Source organism: Lepidochelys kempii, chromosome 13 (genome assembly GCF_965140285.1).
Source record: "Lepidochelys kempii isolate rLepKem1 chromosome 13, rLepKem1.hap1, whole genome shotgun sequence".
NCBI classification, from domain to species: Eukaryota; Metazoa; Chordata; order Testudines; family Cheloniidae; genus Lepidochelys; species Lepidochelys kempii.
The window spans coordinates 6,661,853-6,678,118 of record NC_136392.1 but is presented as its reverse complement, the minus strand read 5'-3'; the positions used below and the strand labels follow the sequence as shown (position 1 = coordinate 6,678,118).

General features: G+C 41.9%; 1 protein-coding gene across 2 annotated transcripts in view; it reads right to left on the bottom strand.

Annotated features, from left to right (window-relative positions):
* The window catches only part of NKAIN4 (sodium/potassium transporting ATPase interacting 4), an 82,325-nt gene that overhangs the window by 9,646 nt on the left and 56,413 nt on the right, over positions 1 to 16,266 (bottom strand). For both annotated transcript variants that reach the window (XM_073308701.2, XM_073308702.2), the window contains exons 4-5: positions 15,345 to 15,542; positions 416 to 476 (exon numbers count right to left, since the gene is read on the bottom strand). In XM_073308701.2, the coding sequence (XP_073164802.1) occupies positions 416 to 476; positions 15,345 to 15,542 (259 nt within the window). The remainder of the gene's footprint in view (positions 1 to 415; positions 477 to 15,344; positions 15,543 to 16,266) is intronic.

Genomic DNA, 16,266 nt, shown 5'->3' with positions numbered 1-16,266 from the left:
TACACTGTTGATACTCCACAAATCTCAGTGGCATTATTCCTGATCAACACCAGTGTAAAAGGAGAATCGCTCCCTTGTTTCTGTCTCTAATACCCAAACATGATCAGTGGACAAAGCCAAACCTTTGTGCTAAAAGAATCAGAGAAGAGGACTATGGGAGTTCAAGACAGAGGAGAGGATCTCACGGTAAATTGTCCTTGTCAGGCAGATGTTGCAGTGATGCCATTTATGTGGTGAGATGGAAAGACTGATAAGAAAATGTCACCTCACTTCCCCTGACCTTCCTCTCCCTCATTCACTGGCTGATGGCCTAGAGCACTAGCTCACCGGACAACATCCTTGAGAGAGAGAGAGAGAGAGAGAGAGAGTTTTTTTACAAAAACGGTTGCCCAGGAATCTGTTGATGAATACTTACAGCTGTCCTCTTCTTCTGTAAAAACACTGACAACGTAACAGGCATAGACAAAGCCCACCAGCTGGAAAACAGAGAGAAGAAATCATTCAGCACTTTTACAGCCAGACTTCAGCAGTCACCACTGAAATGGTGAAACCAAGTAAAATTTGCTGTAAGGTATGCAATGCAGGAGTCAGACTATGGTGGCATATTTCTCCCTAAATTCTTGCCAAAAATCCCAGAGCAGCAGGATACTTCTGCTAACATAATCAGTACTGTAATAACATAGCAATGTTGCCATTTAAACTGTAATCACCAAGCTTCAGAGTTAACACCTGACTGAGATGAGTCATTCACACCTTATGTACACACCACTCCAAGAGCTATTGTTTCAGGTTGCCTGTTTGCAGACAGCACTGCTTGAGGTCACATTTAGAAGGCTTTATTCCCCATAAAGACTGGAAACATTTATTTTTGATGAGGATGCCTGAGAAGTACTGATACCATCTGCCAGACAGTATCCACTTCATACAATCCCTTCTACAGTAGCAGTCAAATAGACACACGGAAGAATACTGATTTCACTAGTGAACAGGATGCAAGGGGAGGAGAACTCATTAGCTAAATCATCCTGTAGACATGGTCAACCCTTTAGGGGGTAAGTTAAGAGATAACTACCTTGGTATTATCCATCAAGAGAATGGGACCAAGTTCTGTTTTGCTTTGTAGGTAGACGAGACGGACAATTAGTTTTGAAATTAACCATAAATGTGGGAATACTCTGGCTGTTTAATGTAGTGACACTGAACTTTCTTAGACTTGGAAATGGAGAAATGATTGGAAGTAACAGTGAGGACACTTCAGGCAAGATGCAGAGTCAGAATCCATGTCCATACAAGAGAGTAAGAAGAAACCCCACACCTCTTAAAGCCCTGCTGGGGCTCCCAGATCTTGGGTCCAGGTGCACAGCAGAATTTGGGGCTGTTTACTCCCTCCCAGAAACAGGTTGGGTGGGAAATAGGCAGGATCTTGACTCCACCTCCTTAACTCACCGGCCAGAGGAGCTGAACCAGTGGTGGTGTGTCATAATTCATGGGGTAGTGTAGGCCAGCTTTAAATTACTATCTCCTGTGAGGAAGTGGGGAAGGAAAAGTAATTCAGTGGGGTGTCTCTGGGGTCACAATGCCTCCTGGAGCTGCTCCTGTCTTGGTGCACTTTACACATTGCTCATTGCCCAGAGTCAGGCCTAAAGTAAGAAAACAGACTTGAAATTTCAAAACTAAAGTGGACCATCACCTCAGAACCTCAAAACAATTTTAAAAAAACCCCAAACAGAGGCTCACCACTTTGGGGACAGTTCCCAGAAGCTCTAAAATGTGCCAGACCCTGTTGTCCTCATGTTCAGTGGCAACAAAATACCCAGCTTGAGTAAGGAAGGAAGAATCTGGCCCTAACAGAATGATCCTGGTTCAGCAGATTTATATTTTGCTCTGCTTTCTGTTGATCAAATATCTCCTCCGTACCTAGCATGATGTCCTTACATAACACTCCAGTTAGCAAGATCTTGGTTGACACTAACCACATTATTAAAGTTATTGTGAGCCACAATTATTTGTTTTCCACCGTAAACTCAATGCTCTTTAACAAGAGTTAGAATGTGGCAAATGATGGCTCAGTCCAAGGGAAGACAGAATGATGCATGAGAGGACTCAGAAAGTGGAATTCATTCATTTTTAATATGACAGAAAAATACATCACACCAGAAAACAAAGGCAGAATAATGAGATTTCTATTGAGGGATTATAAGACTTGCTTGTGTGCTGCAGCTCTCTGAAGACAAGAAACACCTTAGCTGGAGGAAACTAAGTAATTTTTACAGCACCACCAAACCTTCTATTTCTTTTAAACTTCCTATTAAAAGTTAAATGCAACAACAGAATCATCAGTTTGCTCTCCTGAGCCGTGACTCATTCCATGGGGGGTACAGTCCAGCACTGCCGTGATGGAGAGACAGCTCTCATCACTCATTTTCCTGCTGCGTAGTTTCCAAGAGAGGGCTACTTTACCCCTTAGTCTCCATTAACTACAGTTGACTTTACTCAGAAAAGAAGCCAATCAGTTGCAATGGCAATCACAAAACCACACCACATACAAAACTAATTATGCATGGCGAGCTTTTAGAGAGTTACCTGTTTAAGTGGTGCCTCTGCTCTCTACAGGCATAGGAGAGAAGAAGAATGAATAAGTGTTTTCTTCCGATTGCTTTTCTTTGTTTGTATTGTGTTAACAGGGGAAAAAAGACACATATCTTTTTTCGTTTTGGGGGTGTTTGTTTTCTTTTACTTGTTTAAATTTGCGTTTGTTGAGGGAGAGAAATGTACCTGGAGCTGACCATGGTGCTGAATAAAGGCAGCAAGCCATAATCCTTTATTATATTAGGCAATATATATGGCTATTAGATAAGGGACAAATAAAAGCTATTTGTGGGACTACACTCCAAATCACTTATGAGCATTTCTCCATGCAAGATTCTCCCATTGGTCCCTCTAGTGTGTCACTGGTCCATGCTCTTCAAGTTTTGGGTGACTGAAGTCAGAGTGCTGGCACCATCCTATGGATAGGATCTCTTGGTCAATCCCTAGAACGGAGAACTCATGTGTGATTAAGGTGCAGATCCTCCTTTGTTACCTCTCCTCAAAGGTCCAAAGATCATTTACCTCTTCTCAGGCTGAACTTCAGTGAATTATCCAGGAGCTAAGATTCTAAAGTATCTAAGCAAAGCAAATATTTATAAGTAAATTAAGAGATCATCAGATTAAAGATAAATACTTTGAAGACACTTATTTAGATTCATTGAAATAGCTACTTTTACAAAAAAATATGATGCTCTTATCCTTAGCATGCTGTGTCTGTTAATTTCTCATGTCTTCCCTCTTTCATTCCAGCATCTCTGATCTCCAGTCCTAGGTATTAGTGACCTACAGTCTGTTGTCCACTGAGGATCTAAAGAGAACTGGAATGATAGGAAGTAGGGCCAGCTAATGTCAGGATGACAAAGTGTCCCACTGTTTTCTAGTTTGCACCAACATCCATTGTTCGCTTGATCCGTGAGCCTTAAAGCTGAACATCACAATACAATTGGGCAAGGACAGGTATTTAAAATTTAATCACTGTGACAGAGATAAGCATCTTTGATGCAAATTTTTATAACTTCCTGTGTCTTTGAAATGATGGTAAGAACCTGGAGACTTATTTATTAATTTCTTAGTATGTTAGAGGTGAGGCTGGACTCTTGGGCTCTTACAGCAGCGAGCTAGGATCCCTGGGTTCTATTTCTAGGTGTAACATTGACTCACTGTGTGGCTGTGGACAATCACAGTTGGTGTAAGTTTATCCGTCTCCAAAATGTACATAATAAATAAGTCACGTATGTCACATGATTACCTGGAGTCAAATGAAAATCATCGATTTCACATGAGTGATGTGAGACTTGACTAATAGATATATGATGCACTTTGAAATCCTATAATAAGAGGTACATATGGGGCATTATTATGTAGGACCTGATTTTTCAAAGCACAAAATGTCTAGGACTTCATGGAAAAGTGTGTGAGCATTTCTAATCTGCACATGCTATTACCATCTCTGTGGATATTTCTACACATGGAGCTAGGGGTACAATCCTAGCTCACACAGATATGTTCATGCTAGCTGTTATTGAGCTACTGTGCTAAAAATATGGTGTAGCCACAACTGCACGGCAGTGGCAAGCAGCAGCTTGGGCTAGCTATGCTGAGGACACACCCGGGGGTTCAGGCATGTTTGTACCCAGGGTCGCTAGTCCATATCATCACTTACTGTGTACCATGACCACACTACTATTTTTAGTGTGTTAGCTCAGTGAGAGCTAACACGAGTATATCTATGTGAACTGGGAATCACACCCCCACTTCATATTGTATGCATGTGTGTGAAAATTTTACCTTTGCTAGATGTCTGTCTGGCTGTTTGCATACACAGAACTCTGATGTGTGTGCATTCACGTAATTCCAGGTTCAGATTCAGAGTACAAATACATACCCACCCATACGGGGCCTGATCTCAGTGGGCTTTGAAAATCCTGTCTTTAATATTTTATAGGGATCAGTGTAAAATAATAATGATAAAGCCAACTCATTGGACATTCACTAAAACATCCAGGAATGGGTATTGCATAGCTAATGCTTATCCTGATTCACAGGAGATTCCAGGTAAGTCTTCTTGAATCCTCATACATTGCCATCATAGAATCATAGGACTGGAAGGGTCCTCGAGGGGTCATCTAGTCCAGTCCCCTGCACTCAAGGCTGGACTAAGTATTATCTAGATCATCCCTGACAGGTGTTTGTCTAACCTGCTCTTAAAAATTCCCAGTGCTGAAGATTCCACAACCTCCCTAGGCAATTTATTCCAGTGCTTAAATACTCTGACAGGAAGTTTTGCCCAATATCCAACCTAAACTTCTCTTGCTGCAATTTAAGCCCATTGCTTCTTGTCCTATCCTCAGAGGTTACGAAGAACAATTTTTCTCCCTCCTCCTTCTAACAACCTTTTATGTACTTGAAAACTGTTATGTCCCCCCTCAGTCTTCTCTTGTCATGGTCTTGTCCAACTGTGAATTTTGGATTAACAGTTATGCCAAACTTGATTCCTAATGGTCTGTATACTCCATATAATACACAGGTAAACCTGATCTAAACATCTGATGAAGTGAGCTGTAGCTCACGAAAGCTCATGCTCAAATAAATTGGTTAGTCTCTAAGGTGCCACAAGTCCTCCTTTTCTTTTTGATCTAAAGTTGTTACTTCTGTCATCTATGTCAGAGAGGTCCAAAACAGCATTAAGAATGAGGATGAATTATCTTGCACCATAAAGGCAGAATTCACATAAATGCTTAATATCAGTCATGCCACTAGGGCCAACCAGTTAAACCTCCTAAAAACTTGTTCCACAATTAAGAGGTATTGAGCTAGCAATAAGGGCTGCTAGGAAGTTTTCTTTGCAAAGAAATTTACCTCCCCCCTCCCACTAAAACACCCCTTCTCCATATAGAAGGCAAAAACAAATAAAACAGTGGACAAAGTGATCTCCTAATTCCAGATCTCCTAATTCCAAATCCTTGGAAGCGTGAGTTATCTTTCTATTTCTGGTTTCCACTCTACTTTGTTTCAACATAGCCTGCTTTGTGTTTCAAATTTACTCTGCTTTGACCTTATAATGCACGACTTTGTGGCATGGATTTCATCAATTATAAATTACTGTTTATTCAATTACTTGTTTCCGTTTTCTCTAAAAAGGTTATATTAGCCTCCCAGCTCAGCCGGAAGGGGGAAGTTTCTGGAGCGGGGGGAGGAGGGACATACAATATAAATGTGTATTGCATTTTTATGTTGCCTGAACTAAGCTATAATTAAACCTATCACTTTGGGGATAAACTGAACTCCTGGGATCTACACTCTGTCTTGCTTCATGCATGAATTATGAATGAAACAAAGCCAATAGAGTTGAAATAAAAATTGCCATCACCAAGTCTGCTTTCAGTGAGAGAGAGTCCGCTTCAGCGTGGGCTGAGTTAACTCCAAAAGGCTCAAAGCTTTTAAAGTGGATTTACTGCTAATTCGGCAAAGAGTCCTGTGGCACCTTTGCCGCTTTTACAGATCCAGACTAACACGGCTGCCCCTCCGATCACTGCTAATGGTTTCTTCACTGAACTTGAGAATTAGGGGATGGGTTTATTCCATTTCACATGTAATGAATATAAATTCTTCGAAAGAATTAAAATCTTAGTGTGACATACAGCCCTGTTTTTAATAATGTGATGAACTGGACTGCCAGCGGTTCATATTCTTTTAAGATACCCAGGCTTTTGGCTGTTAGGAGGAACATCACTCTAATTCTGGGATTTCCAAATTAGTAGAAAGGCGTTTGTGTGGCACTCTGAACAAAGCCTAAAGACACCAGAGTTCACCTCATGGCTCTTTACAATGTTGGGTGAAATAATTAGGATGGGAGGGAATTAAGTGGGCAAGCCTCTGCATCAGGAGACCCACCATGGTTAGCAGTCATTCATTTACATCACACAAGCCTCAAGAGAGAGGTCAAAGATTATGGCTGTATTTCACTCCTGTGTAGGATGCTAACTGAAGGCTCACCTGCCACTTAGGTCTCACTTCAGCCCAGTCTATCGCAAGCCCTAGAATCACATTAGACTGTGACAGAGAAAGAGATGAAAGATTACACTCTCCCATTAGACATTGTTCCTTGCCCTTCAGGGTACATTCTTCAATCTGAAAACCAAGGAAAGCAGTGGATTAAACACCACTGAAGCCACCTCAAGACGAACAGGGGAGAAAGAAAGAAAGAAAGGCGGCCCGCTGGATGGTAACAATAATGGAAAGGGGCACTTCTGCGAGAACACATTCCGTGGAGCAGCTTTGCACACAAAGCCCCACCATGTACTTTTGATGCAAGAGAAATTCAAGGAGAGTGAGACCCCTCGGTGAATAGGCACCAGGACAAAAGGACAGAGGGAAGGGTTTGTATGTTTCTTTGGTGCAGAATAGAAAAATGGTTCAGTTGTTGTGAAACATGTAAAGGCTCTAACAAAAACATCCTCCAGCTACAACTGGAATAGATCTGATTGGCTGAAATTTAATTTTTGCCTCAGCAGGGAGGGGAGGGAGAGGCAAGAAGAGAATTTACACAGTTTTGATCTATTAGCTTCTTTTATAGCATCATCCATCAAGGTGTTTGCCTGCATGAGAAAATGTTTCAAGGTTGATGTATACAGGGAAATCTCAAGAGCAGACTCAGGACAGAGGGAGGAAGAAATATGAAAATAATCAAGAATCAATGGTGATTTTAGTGGCACATGAGAGACTGTGCCTTTAATGGGGTTAGGCTGAACTCCCCACCAGTTGTAACAGCTTTTGGGGTAAGCTAATTATTTATGCTAAAATTTAGTACCTCACTTGTTTCCATATAGATTAAGCAATTGAGTTCCAGGAGACCTTGGATTTATTATTATTAATTATCTGTATTTGCATAGCACCTACGTGTCCTAGTCATTGACCAGGACCTCATTGTGCTAGGCGTCATACACAAAGATGTCTAGAGAGGATGCAATCACAGAATCTTATTCTCCACTTGCACCAGTTTTACAATGGTGTAACTTAAACGGAGCACTCCTGATTTATACCAATGTAAGTGAGAAGAGCATCAGGCCCAAGGTCTCTGGGGGATGGTTCCTCTCACAATGCTTCCACTCAGCAAGCTCATTCAAAAGAAGCTGGGCTTTCATCCCCCCTCTCCCATCTGATTGGCAGCTGCAGAAGTGTGAGAGGAGTGAGGCAAGGATTCATTATGGCCTCAAGAATGACAGGGTGATAGAAAGCTTTCAGGCTCCACACTTCAAATTGGAACCAGGTGAGGCAGAAGAGCCCCATTCTCACCACCTATAAAACGTAAAGGAAGCAAACAGTAAAAAGCATCCCAGATGACCAAGTAGCAAAGGATTGAAAGTAGTTTAGTTCATAAAATTCATAGGGGTGATCTCCATTTAGTAACTTCTTCCCATCACATGCTGTGTCACAGCCCCATTTACCTTTATTAATACAACATCTGTTTGACTGATAAATAAAAGACAATGGGTCATATATTGCTCTTAATTTCTCTGGTATAATCTAGATTCACACTAGTGTAACCGAGAGCAGAACCTAGACCCGTGTTCCTTCCCCAAAATGGTTACAATTTGAACATGTTGGGAATTTTCCTTCTAAATTATTTTTGATGAAAAATGCAGTTTCTGCAAAATAACAAAAAAATTTTTTTGCAAAAATTAAGATTTTGCTAATTTTTTCAAATGTCCTCCAGGAAAATCAAAACAAAATATTTTGTTTCAGGTCAGTTCAAAATACTTGGGTTTGCTGACGCTGACACACAACATTTAGTTTTGAGTAGGTTCAACATTAAACTGCATTTTCCTATTGTAGTGCCTTGTCTCACAGGAGTTGTAATTTAGATGCCTGATGCCCCCATCCTCTTATGTGCCAGGCTCCATGGCCGGACTACATGTTCTATGATGCTACACAATTGCCCCTTTGACCAAGCAGCGTGGTGCATCACGGGAGTCACATGGCCCCAGTTGTATCATAAGAGATATAGTCCAGCCATGGTAAAATGGAATGACTTGAAATGAAACATTTTGAGTCAGTTCAGCAAAGCAAAACTAAATGGTTCAGTTTGGGAACATTGAAATTTTTAATTTTGACCAAAAAGGCACTAACAAAACATTTTGCCATTTACAAAACCGAAAATTTTCATTCTGTGAAAAATTTTAGTATTTCAACTTTGTGTCCTATTTTGGAATGAAAACAAATTTCCCATGGGACAGAAATTCTAATTTTCACTCAACTCTAAACACAGCCTACGGCAGACAAGATGTTAACATACCATAGATACAAACACAGTAAAAGGAGAGGCTACAATGAGATGACCTGGTTGCTTAGGCTGGTGATGCACACTTTCTTAAGAAATACAAAGTATTGTTTTGGTTTCAGATACTATTATTTTGAACTTTGTAAGCCTCACGGTTGATGTGTATTTATTGAGGAGAAACTTGGAGGAGGAGAAGGTGGAAGCATGACAGATGGGCTCAAACAGAAAGTGTTCCTATCCAGCTAAGCCTAGTCAGCTGGATAGGAGCTTTTTAGGGCTAGCTTCAGGGGAGAAAGAGAGAAGCTGCAATTCAGGCTAGGAAGCTCTGAGGACAGAAGTACTACTTCTGTTGCTTTGTGCTTTTAAACAATTCTGCTCTTTGGCATTTAATGCTTTAAGTTGCATGAAGGGAACATGCCCAGAGAGCAAGAGCGCTTTGGGGGTGCTTTTCGGTTGTACAAGAACCCTATACCAATAAAATCCAAGGGGTTGTTTTTGCTTAAGCTGGGCCTCTAGTTGGGGATTAGCCTAGATAACCCTTGTGTTCCTTTCTAACGCTATGTTTCTAATGCAATTCCTCTCCAGCTTCACAGTCCCCAGCCATGCTGCAGATGATTTGCAGCCCTAAATGGGTGGTTGATTTTGTGACTCTGCATGATACCCACTCTGCGACTGTCACCAAGCAGAGACTACAAAACTCAGTTCAACTATGACCCAAACTGAAATTCAAACCCAACGTCTGCAGCGGTATAAGGTTAATACAGTAACTCAATGTGATTCCCAGCCCTCAACATTTGCCAGTCTCAGAAAGGGTTTTGAATCCTCTTTGCCCCAGTGAGATACTGATCATCCTTAGGCCTTTGCAAGTTACCCCGAGGGGGGGGAGAGTTAGTGATGTAAAATGACACTAAGCTATTGCTCTAAGTCCACCAAGAATGCTCTTGTTCTTTAGCCTCTGCTGCTGTTTCCCCAGATAACCTCAGTACCAGCTTCCTCCAAGGCATGCAAGTATCCAATTAAGCCTTTTATTAGGAACACATGTCATAGCCAGGTGGGTTCAATCAGCCAGTCAAACGGCCTGGGAAACAACAGGCTGCAGAGCAGAAGGAATGATGCACCTCGGTTGTCCCACGCATCTGCTTCTTTCTTTGTGAAAGTCTGTTACCAAAGACAAATGGATGGAGCAGGGACGCCCCAACCTAATCCTGTAGAGGTTATAAGACAAGCTTATTTTATACACAGTGTGCAATTTGCTTTGAGTGATGCCAGGATTGCCGAAACACAAGTAGGAGATCATTAAGGTAGGCTTGGCACTAGACTAAGGCCTAAGCAAGGCTGGCACCAGTCCTGGGCTGCTGATGGGTGCCTTCTGCAGTTCAAGCACTGAAAAATCCACAGGCCATCCCCATCTTCCTAAGTATAGGTCTTTGTGGTACCAATTGAGTTAAATATCCCACCTGTGTTTGAAGGGGATGGGGCTCTTGGTTCCCACTCTCCTAGTCCCTTTTTTATATGCTCAGATTCTGTAATCCCCTAAGGGGTAGAGGGTAGTGGCACCAACTGCCTGATGGCTCTCTTTGGGGCTTGCCCATCCTATCCGACCTGGCCAGTGTTTGAGATTTATTGTCTCCTGATAGGCATGGGGAGGAGAGGAGAGGGGGATGGTAAATGACCCTCCTGAGAGTGACTCCCTTGAAGGCTTCCCAGAGTCTCCCTTGGGAGCAAGACAGATGCCATCTGCTCTCTCCCAAAGCTGCCCAGCAACTGCTAGGAACTTCCTGCTTCCTAGCCCTTATTCCACCCTGATATGATTGACAGGGCCAGCGTTGCCAACAGATGCTCCTCCTCCTTCGTGGGTGCGGGGTTGATACACCCCATCACAGAGGCCTAGCAGTTAAGAGTTTGTTAGCATAAGACTTAGCATAAGTAAGTGACCTCGGGTTATAATCTTTAGCAATAAGAGCATTTTCATAAACAACTGAAAGGAACAAAATAATACAGGCTTAATGGAATTTTAGGGTTTTTTTTTTTTGAGTAACATGTACCCTTGCAGCTATCTACCTTGACACACTGGAAATACTGATCAAAATACTGATGCAAATAGCAATGTCAACATTCAGAATCCTAGTTAAGGTTACCTGGATAGCCACATTTGGAGAGAGGACTGAGATCAAATTAAATATGGTCATGCATATGCTGATGTGTAAAAAAAAGGGTATAAAAACCAATGCATGGATGCTGACCAGTTGTTCATCAGAATGAAGTAGTAAGCAACAGCCACCACTGTCATTACCACTTAGGGTGACGCGCTTACTGATCAATTCTGTCTTTGTTTTCATCAGTCTATGATGTTCTGAATACATCCGCTTTGTGGATTGCTCTATTCTTTATACCCATTTATTTGCTCAGTATTTTTCACTTGTGGATGAGCATGGTTCTTGATTAAAATGTTTGGTTGGATACACAGGGAGACCTAATCTCAAATTCAACCCGAATAAAATTTTCTTAAGTAGCCATTTGAGTAATGAACCTGTTATTTGTAAAAGTAGTAACTCAAATTTATCATAGACTACAAGGAGCAGGAGGAAAGACAAGGGAGGGTAGAATGCCCAATGAAGCTGGAAAACTAGAGCAAGCCTCACCCCACCCCCTTTTGCAAAGTTCTGCCCTAGGGGCATGAACTATTCAAAGCTACATTCAAACCCTCCCTTTCATCCTTGCTTGTGACAAGAGCAGCAGAGCACAGAGTCTCTGCTAAGTCCCCATCACTTTTCTCCATGAGACAGAAGTACTGTAGGTTTCATTTCTAGCTTGAGAGTGAGTTGAGCATGTTTGCCCTCTCACAAATATGGGCTGGGGGAGGTAGGAGGGAAGAGGGAAGACATTAATTTCTCGATCCTTCTTGAGTTTCCGGAAAGCTCTTGCTGGCTGGAGAAAAAAGGATTGTGATCAGATATCCAAAGCAACAACCAACAGAGTTTGATTTTCTGACCTTTTTTGCTCTCAGGATGCAATTATTATCAGCAAAAATGTAACACATGCCAACAGCAAAACATGTCTTGACTTGCTTTTCACTGTAACATCTGCTGTCAACCTTTGCTTTGCCATTTTCTTGGGAACCTTCCAAGCTGTCATTTTGAATGAAAGCAGCGGACAGGCAGGCTGAAAATTCTCTCTGTTAGGAGACATTTCCAGCCTCCATCCCATGCCATGGACCTTTGGAAAAAGCCCATCCCTCCCCGCTGCCATATGGACAGATCAAAATTAGGCCAGGTATTTAAAACAGAAAATGAACCTCCAACTGCTGCCTGGCAAGTTGGGGAGTTGTACTGTGGACATTTGCTAAATTGGAAAACAAAGCAAATTTTCTTTTGCAGATAAGTAGGATAAAAATTATTTCTGCTGCATTTTTTGTTGGGGTTGGTATAGGCAGGCAGCACACTGACGGTAAATTAACTAACCTGCCTATGTCAGTATACAGTCACTGCTTAAGATGTATGCTTCCATTAAGCATCTCTCTCCACTATGTCCCTTCACAATGTCCTTTGTTCTGGTGTATTTCAGTGGGTTGGTTGGGATTAAAGGTATAGCCCCACTTTTCTGTCATATAATCCAGTATTGGTTCTGTCATGATAGTATCTACGCCCTTTTCACTTTCAAGAGACATGGCTTCAAATCCTGACTGAATGACATTTGAAAAGGAGTCTGATGGATTCTTAAATTAGGCCCTAACAGATATTTGTGTAGATGAAGAAACAATCACAACTGACAGTCTTTGGTGTGGATGCTGACCTCATTCACTCCGGATAAAGTTAGAAGCAACTCTATTAACATCATGGAGTTCGCCCAGCAGAATTTGCCACAAATGAGATCAGAATCAGGTCTTTGATGGTTCCCCCCCCAACAGAGGCCCGGGATTGGAAGAGCTGGGCGACACAGTCAGGAGTCAGGGACATAGTACATTAGCAGAGCCATTCAGGAACGCTTCTATGGCATTCACTCAGCCGGAGTGAAATTCATCCCGAGTAAAGATGGCGTTTATGAAGAGCAGCTACACAGGGGATTTGACCTTTTTATCCTGTGAGCAGGGCTCAGGGCAGCTCCACAGCTGCTATTACAGCCCACTGGTTTGCACGGAACATTTTTTTTTTTCATAATAAGGTCAAATTTAATGAGGGAGGGATGTTTTCTGGGATGAATCAACCTTCCCTCTGGGGGAGCACACAGCAATGTTACTGTGCCTCAGTGCTCCTGAGGAATAATTATCTCTGGAGGATTGGACACGTGGTCACGTCTTATTTGTTAACAAGATATCAATTTCATAACACTGAAGCTGAAACAGATAATTTTAAAGCTGCTGAACAAAACCCACAAACACAGGAGAGGAGGCTTTGCATTCCTCACCCCACTGCTTTGAGGTACTGAGCATTCAATTTCTCATAGATGCCTGACAGACAAGGAAGGAACGAGGTCAGAGCCTTTGCTGCATCTCCCTGTTCTTCGGGAGACATGATCAATAATACAAAAAAAATATATTTACTGTCTGTCTGCAGCACTGAGGCCTGCAAAGCATTCTGGGAGGGACAGCAGCTTATAATAAAATCTGCCTGAAAATGAGATAAAGAGAATAGCAAAACTATTGGCAAGGATCAAAGAGTTTGGTCCTCAGAGACTAAACAGGGAAAGGACTAGCAGTAGTTGGCTATTTTCAGGCAGGACCTGATTGAAATAATGAAAAGCCCTTTAAGGTTTCCTTTCTGCTCTGTCTGCAAGGGAAATCTGTCTAATGTCCAGTAAGATTATATGAGCACTTAAGGGAGATATAGGCCTGGCGCTTTAACATTCCACCTTTACTACAGGAAAGGTATGTCCCTTTTACAGAAACTCACCATATACATCAGGAAATCCCGAGCAGGAACTGTAGGGACTTCTGTACACACGCGTGCTTGAGCTTATATCCCAGTGTCAGGGCCCAGGATGCACAAAAGTAGGATAGGAATCTTCTATGGTTTACATCCCGAGGAGGGAATGGGGGAAACAACTTATAAATATTTGCCCCAAACCCATTAATTTCTTGCCCAGCCTCAATCAATTTCCTCTCTCCATCTCGCAAGCTGAGAACACTCACTCTGAACCCATGCTGCCTTACACATTTACAAATCACTACATGAACTTGCAGTGCCTGTAAAAAAAAGTTAAAAAGTATCAGTATACCCAGCCCAGAGGCAGGGGTTGTAACCCTGCCTGCTGTGTTTTGTTGCAGCAATCTATCTTGGGGCCTCATGCCTAAGTTATCAGGATTCTATAAAACCAGAGCCAATCCTAAGCATAACATAGGTCCAGGTCCTGCCATTTGTTGACTGAGCCCTTCCCCTTAAGTCTGCCCACTGGGAGGACTTTGATGTTTCTTTAGTCAGCCAGAGGGAATGCTATTAAGTGAGGTATGACACTTCTACTCTCTCAAGGGTTCAACATTCAGCCTCCAGAGCACACCTATCATTGGTTAGCTTGGAAAACAATAAACTAAGAAACAAAGCTTTGGTTTTCTTTATGGCAGTGCTGGGAACTACCATGAGAACACTGGGCAGTAAAACATCCACGAGTAACATTCAGACTAACAGTCCTTCATAAAAGGGCCATATTCCCTTGAAGTATGCACTGTGTTCCAGCACGAATGCAGTAACATTTCTCACATCCTCCTTTCTCATGCATACAAGCCAATGTCAGGTGCAGTCAAACCTGTCATTTGAAGCCCCCCCAATGGGTTAAAGCACAGTTCCCAGCTGGAGTAGAACCCGTATGTATTTAAAGCCACTAAACTAAAAAAGCAAAGCAGATTAAAAAGATGTGATGCAACTACAAAATGCGTGAGCACCAGTGGAAATAAAGATGATAATGGACCTTTTGTTTCAATTAATTTCACATGCAAATGAGAAACAATTAATTAATAGGGAATATTAAGGACAACACATTCCTGCAGTATATTTTAAAAATGCCTGTGAAAGACTCCAATGAGGCAATGTTTGATGGAAACTTAATACAAATCATTGGTGTCAGCAGGAAAAAAACGTGCCGCTTTCTGGATCTATCAAAAGTTGTTTTGTTTTCTGAAGGAGGATATGATCTTCAAAGGGAAACACAGATCTCCCCTCCCCAAATCCTTTCTGTCAGCTCACACACGCACACACACACATACCCCTCAAATATCACAAGCGACTATTGGAAATACAAAAAGCTAGGTCTCTTTCCTTACCAAAATGTGTTTCCCTTCCCCAGTCATTGATTTGTTATTGTAGAGGTACGTGGCTTGTTATGGTAAGTGCTAGGCTGCTGGTGTTGATTTCTATTTTTAAAAAAATGTCTTGTAGATATTTAGGAGAGAACACAGAGTTAAAAAACAACCATTCCCTTTGTGCTACCTACTAACATTCTACTTGGATGGTTTTACTCTTTGTTGGAGACCAGAAGTACTCACCGCTACCAGAATTTGGACCGAGCTGTGCATGACCTCAATGTACTGATACTCTAGAGCACAACCAATCACAGAGATGTAAGAATGGCTGTCCAATCCCTTTATGCCAGCCATGGACGCCTCCTTCCTTATGCAGCCAGGGCCATTTTCACTCCACCATGACTGATGCTGGGAGATATTAAAGGTCAAAAGTTCGCTGTCCTGGGGAGAAAAAAAAGATGCAAAAAAATCTTCATTTACAGAGGAATTAACTCATTAGTCCCATTTAGGGGGGGGAGACTTGCAAAAATGCTTAGTGTTGCCTTAAAAATTGGCCATTAAAAAAAACCTGACCATTAAAGTCAATGGGAGCCTTCCGAGGCGAGTGCTGACAGCTTCTGAAAAAACTCACCTTCAGTGAGCACTAAGAGGATCAAAAGGTGTTTAGAAGCATTTTTCAAACAAGCTGATAAATCAGTAAGAACTGGACTAAGGCCTGCCAATGGGACACAATGCTGCAACAATGTGCCAATCAGTCCCACCTTAACATGGTGATGTCTAGATGCAGTCATGAGCGTGAGGTAGCTTCAACACACCATATTGCAAGGCCACAACAGAAAGACACTTTATAGGCACCTAGACTAGTTTGGGGACTCAAGACCATGTGGCTAGTGGTGCCTGGAGGAGAAAAGAGCTGTCAAGAAATTTGGAATATCTGCAAATATCAGGATAGAGGGAACACACTAAATTTGCAAGTTATCTTAGATTCATATAAATATAATATGTCAAAACATGATGGGTTCTTGGAGTAGGTTATAAACTTTTAGAGCAAGGCATCCTGGAGATTTTTTTCATACTTAATATACCACTGTACAGTTTATTCTAATCTCTCTAATTATACTTCATTATTGACTATTACAGATGTGGTTGCATTAGGAACAAGAAC